This window comes from Mizuhopecten yessoensis, unplaced genomic scaffold (assembly GCF_002113885.1).
Source record: "Mizuhopecten yessoensis strain PY_sf001 unplaced genomic scaffold, ASM211388v2 scaffold11093, whole genome shotgun sequence".
Classification (NCBI taxonomy): Eukaryota; Metazoa; Mollusca; class Bivalvia; order Pectinida; family Pectinidae; genus Mizuhopecten; species Mizuhopecten yessoensis.
In genome coordinates, this window is record NW_018408876.1 from 1 (window position 1) to 2,521 (window position 2,521).

The 2,521-nt window shown below is 40.4% G+C and overlaps 1 protein-coding gene across 1 annotated transcript in view; it reads right to left on the bottom strand.

The window, feature by feature from the left end:
• Nucleotides 1-269: 269 nt before the first annotated feature.
• LOC110465608 (probable ATP-dependent RNA helicase DDX47) overlaps nt 270-2,521 on the bottom strand; it is a 20,019-nt gene continuing 17,767 nt past the window's right edge. Inside the window, exon 11 of the mRNA XM_021521548.1 lies at nt 270-405. Coding sequence (XP_021377223.1) covers nt 270-405 — 136 coding nt within the window. The remainder of the gene's footprint in view (nt 406-2,521) is intronic.

Genomic DNA, 2,521 nt, shown 5'->3' on the forward strand with positions numbered 1-2,521 from the left:
AAAATTCAAACAATACTATCCTCGGTAGCTTTGAGTAGCCCTTTGGGCCAGGTGAGCTAAAAAAACAGTCGTACCTCAAAATTTTAATACATCAGTCTAAAAACACTTCTTACTCTGACGCAAACATATATGGCATTGCTTGACTGCCATACCCTTGGGATGAACACCAAAAGAGTAGGAATTTCTTATGTGACACAAATGTGATGGCCTTACCAAGACACACACCCCGCTCCTCCTAGAAACACAGACCGCAGGAGAGTAGGGATTACTTACTGTGACACAAATGTGATGGCCTTGCCGGACCGCCCCGCCCTAGCTGTGCGCCCCACCCTATGGATGTAGTCCTTGGAGTGGGTCGGGATGTCCAGGTTTATTACCACATCCACGTGTGGGATGTCCAGACCTCTGCAAAATACAAAATACAAATCAGAATAACTGACAATTTAAGAATCAATCTCATGACGGAACTGGTTTGTATGGACAATTTAGCATCAGCTTTTAACACATGCTCAAGCAGCATGTTTGTTAAAGCAGTTTATTTTTTTTGACTTCCAAAAGTTATCGTTTCCACTTCTCTTTATGATTTGGTCTGTTTGTGCTGAACATCCTATTGACAGTTGTGGTCAGCTACTTCTAAATGGTACTAACCAACTTCAACAATTTGAAGATAAAATGTCAGACGAGGAGTGAAACATGGAAAGGGATTGTTTTTAAAAGATACGAGATGGTCTAAGTTGCGTTTGAAAAGTGACGGTAGAGGGCTGATTTGAATAATTCCGTTGTGGGGCTCAAAATAATGTCAGGTGGGAGTTTATTCCACTCGGGTATAGTTCGAGGGAAGAATGATGCCTTTCTGGTCTGGGTTTTTGAGTGGGGAATTTGATACAAAAACTGGTGGTTTGTTCGGGATTATCTAATTGTAGGGATTAATCTGTCTGATTTTACGATAGCGATACACTGGAGGTACGATGGTTGTACCTGTGCTTTTTGAGCACATAGCGCGCTGCCCTTTGCTGGACCATTTCCAACTTGTCAATATTTGTTTGGGTGTGAGGGTCCCATACTGTACAGGCATACTCAAGTGATGGTCGAACTAATGATTTGTATGCCTGTACTTTGGCTGATGTTGAGCCAATTTTAAGATTTCGTCTTAAAAAGCCTAGCGTAGAATTTGCTTTTGGGCAGATAGTATTTATATGTGAATCCCATTTAAGGTCAGATGATAGTGTTACACCCAGATACTTGACCTGACTAAGATGTTTCAGTATGTGTCCATGTAAAGTATAATTATGGACTATTGGAGTTTTGTTTTTATTCACCGACAACACATTGCATTTGTTTGGGTGGAAGATCATTTTCCATGTATTTTCCCAGAGCGCTAGTTTGTCAAGATCTTTTTGAAGTGTTTTGAAGTGTTTCAGCATCACTGTTTGACTTGATAACTAGAAATGCAATAGTGTCGTCTGCAAATAAACGGATTGTAGCATTTAGACCCACAGGGATATCATTTATAAAGTAAAGAAATAAACTGGGTCCTAAAACTGACCCCTGGGGTACCTCAGAATGGACATCGACAAAATCAGACTTCTCCCCTTCAACTACTACTGTCCGAGTTCTACCGGTCAGGAAACTCTCGATCCAGTTTGCGACATTTTAGTAGGGCAAGGTCATTTTAATAAGGAAACTTTATAGCACTCTATCCCATGTTCNCATTATGAGGATATCTGTTTGGCGTCCCTCATCAAGATTCTTTGAGATGTCATCCACGAATTCAAGAAGTTGGGTTTTCGCATGATCGCGATTTGCAAAAACCATGTTGGAACGGATACAATATGTTATGGGTATCGACATGGGTCATGATAGTTGAGACCACAATGTGTTCCATAATTTTGCTACAGATACAGGTCAGAAATATGGGCCGGTAGTTTTCTGGGTGAAATTTTGGACCCTATTTATAAGCAGGTGATACATTTGCAAATTTCCAGTCTGAAGGCACTATGCCTGTTTCCAGAGACTGATTAAATATTAGGGTTAAAATCGGGGCTATTTCTGTTGCAAGCTCTTTTAGTACTCTGGGTTTGATGTCATCAGGGCCAGAGGCCTTGTATGGATTTAGGCCTTGGAGCAGTTTTAAAACGCCCTTTTCATGTATAGAAATTTCAGGCATGGCATGGTATTTATCGTGAGTAGGCATGTTGCATCTAGTGCGAAACTGCTGGTCGGTAAAGATTTCAGGAGGAGTAAAAACAGATTGAAATTGTGCGTTTAGCACCTGGGCTTTGGTGGTAGGGTCATAAACAAGTTTACCGTCCTTTTTCAGAGGAGCTATGCCACTATGGTCTGATCTTTTGGATTTTATACATGACCCAAACAGTTTTTTGCAGGAAAATTTGTTTTCATTGGTTGTGTTTTCTGGGGTGATGATATTATCAATATGGCTCCAGTAAGATGTTCGGAGTTTTCTCTGTATATGATGTTTCAGGTTTTTATACTTATTTTTTATTTCAGTGTCTCCTGATTT